The 3,181-nt window shown below is 25.7% G+C and overlaps 1 protein-coding gene across 1 annotated transcript; it reads left to right on the top strand.

The window, feature by feature from the left end:
- Positions 1–307: 307 nt before the first annotated feature.
- Positions 308–2,342, top strand: LOC108556158 (intraflagellar transport protein 74 homolog). Its single transcript, XM_017912127.1, has 2 exons — positions 308–684; positions 818–2,342. Exons 1-2 carry the CDS (start codon positions 335–337, stop codon positions 2,340–2,342), a joined length of 1,875 nt encoding a protein of 624 aa, XP_017767616.1. The 5' UTR covers positions 308–334.
- Positions 2,343–3,181: the final 839 nt, after the last annotated feature.

The raw sequence follows: 3,181 nt of genomic DNA, 5'->3' as shown, positions 1-3,181 counted from the left end.
GATTTGATTTATTGTTGCCTCTGGTTTAGATAAAAAAAACTGCACCTATTATATTTACAAATTTTGTTTAATATTGTGCTTATAAGGAAGTTTTATGATATTGTTAAACATTATATTTCGTTTCATGCAATTATTGATGAGTTATATCTTATATATTAATTTATACTCATATTGATTTTATGGATTAGTTTCCATGACAACCAAGTATAAAGCAAAAGTATCATAAAGCGTATCAATAAAACACTAGTTAATTGGACATTTACAGAAGTTATTCTCTTTAATACATAAAGTGTTAGCATCTAATAAAGTGAGGAAATATTTAAAATAAATCATTATGATGCAAAGGCCACAGACAAGTATTGCTGTGTCACAAAGCAAATTTGATAGATTTTACAGAGGTGTGAAGAATGAATCAGGAGAGTTTTATGTTACTTCTGGGGCTACTCGACCAGGAACACCTGGTCAAAATGTATTGGCAAGGCCACCAACATCCTTGGCTTTACTTAATCAAGGATCTACAGCTAATTCACGATTGAGTACAATTAGCTCCAGTAGTTCTGGAGCATTTAATGCAGGATTTCCATTGCCAGCTCAAATGAATATAAATGTCATGGAAAGGCCAATAACGCAACATGGAGTAGCAGGTATCAGACCCGGAACAGGTAGAGGAATGCCAATGAGCAGGTATGTAAATTCTTTTTCTTGTAGTCTAAATAACTAAAAACATTAATTACGATATTTCTGATATTGTGATAAAATTAATAGAAGTATCAAATACTTGCTTGTGTTCTTTGTAATTTAAAATAATTATTTTCAGGCAGATTCAAGACAAAAGATATTATATTGGACTTATGCAACTAAAAATTAGAGAACTAAATCAAGAAATTGCTGTCATTATGAAAGATATTGAGGATCAAACTAAAGAAAGAGCTACATATATTCATTATGATAAGAGAGCTAAAGATTTAGCCTTAGAATTAACAGCTTTGCAAGGACAATTAGCTGACTATAACATCATTGTGGACAAAATGACATCTGATATTGGAAAAGAAGATATAGAACAAGAAACGGAGGAACTTGCTACAAAAAACGAACAAAATTCACTAAAAATTGAAAATATGTTCGAAGAAAGGAAAAAATTAGAGCAAACGTTATATAAAATAGAAAAACAATTGGAAAATAAAAAAAGAAGAACAGAACGGCTTATAGAAAGCATGGACTCTAATATGAAGGAAAAATATGATGAATTATCAAAAGAAAAAATAAAAGTGCAAGAAAAAGCAATTGAAATGCAACAAGCATTAGATGAATTATATAAAGAACAAGTTTACTTGGAAGAAGAAATAACCTTATCACCTCTAAAACAAGAAGCAGTTAAATTATATCTTAAAATAATAGAAACAGAAGAAAAAAGGGATAAGTTGAGAGAAGAAGAGAAACACAGGGTTTCACCAGAAGAAGAAAAGGAAAAATTATTACAAAAAATTAAGCAAGACAATATGGATATTGCTGCTGCAGAAGCTCAGTTGATTGAGAAGAAGAAACAAATGCAAGAAACAGAACAAAAACTTGAACAATTGGAAACAGATATAGAAGATAATCAATCTGAAAAACAAATTAAATATAAAGAGCTCCGTAAACGAGAAGAAATGATAGAACAATTTATGGATTCTTTTGAGCAAAATAAAGACGATGAGACTAAAAAGTTGCATAAGTTAGAGGATACAGTAGTTGAACATTTAGAAAATATTTCAAATATGTTAAATATTGATATTAATTTTATAGGAAGTGATGAAACAGCTATTTTGAATAATTTACCATTTTACAATGAGCATGAGTATGTTAATAATGATAAAAGCTTTGAACAATTAACAAAAGAAAATTTAAAGTTACAGCAGGTTTTTAGTGAAATGGAGTTACTAGAACATAAACTTAAAACAGAATTTGACGAACTTAATGAAAAAATGAATAATAAGGAAAATAAATCAATAGTTTCAAATGATTTAAATAATTTAAAAGCTAAATTGACATTAAAAGAAGGGCAACTAATAACAGAATATGAACAAGTAAAACATCAACAATTAGAATACGAAGAAGAAATTAAAACAATTCAATTTGAATGTGATGAAATCAAACAACGGTTAGAGAGTAATGATGTATATGTTCAGATTAATGTGTTAGAAAATACTTTGGAAAAGTTGTTAGAAGAACATAAAACAATTGAAGATTTTATTGCTAAAGAAAAAGAACGTGGTAATTATAGTGCGGTAAAAGAGGATACTTTTAATTCAATAAATAATTACAATTCTATATTAAAAGAAAATCTAAAACCTATATATTAATTAATATTCTCTGTAATTTTTGCTTTTTTAATTCCACTTTATCGGCACCATAAGAAGTACACATTAATTTAATTTACATAAGTTTTCAATAATTTAGTAAAAACCTTTGAAAAGTTATATTTCTGTATTACTTGACTTCATTTTTATCTCTAATTTGATGACATATTTATAATTGTTTTATCTATTTAGAAAGAAAAATAATTCACCTTCTTAAAGATAAATTTATTATAAATTAAATAATATATTTAATTTCTTACTTACGACATTAAATTATATAAATTTTGAACACATTAATAGTTATCATGACATTATAATATTTTTAATATTAAAATGATTGTAGAATATAAATATAAGAAGTATTTTCATATTACTCATTTAGTAAAGGATTGCATTACAAGTGTATACACGAAATACAAATATACAGAATGTGATGTATGTTTATTATTATAAATATTAAAAATAAACAGTAATATGATGTCCTATATAAACATTCATAAACTTTTCAATAAAAATATTTTAAAAATCAATTTGAAGTTATCTTCGTTAGATTTTGTTTTGCTGAAGTTATGTTTTATAATATGGCTTGTAGATGGAGTTACTGTTGATTTTATGTTATTTTATATGGGATTAAATGTTAAATCTGTGACATGTAATATGAATTATTATATTTTCTTTCGAAATAAAGACCTACCTTTATAAATAAGTATCTAATGTATAATTAATTATTAATGATATAACAAAGTACACAGTACAAAAATTATGAATTTTAAAACTTTAAGAATGATATTAAACTTAGAAGAATTGAAGTTTTTTTTATTATTCCATTCTTTTACATTAAA

The sequence above is a fragment of the Eufriesea mexicana genome, unplaced genomic scaffold (assembly GCF_001483705.2).
Source record: "Eufriesea mexicana isolate 0111107269 unplaced genomic scaffold, ASM148370v2 scaffold325, whole genome shotgun sequence".
Lineage (NCBI taxonomy): Eukaryota > Metazoa > Arthropoda > Insecta > Hymenoptera > Apidae > Eufriesea > Eufriesea mexicana.
This window is presented reverse-complemented; position numbering and strand designations above follow the sequence as displayed.

Bases quoted from the DNA above. Each gene is read 5' to 3' on its own strand.
- LOC108556158 (XM_017912127.1), top strand. From the start codon at position 335: ATGATGCAAAGGCCACAGACAAGTATTGCTGTGTCACAAAGCAAATTT. The intron at 685-817 runs GTATGTAAATTC...AATTATTTTCAG, and splicing joins AGAGGAATGCCAATGAGCAG to GCAGATTCAAGACAAAAGAT.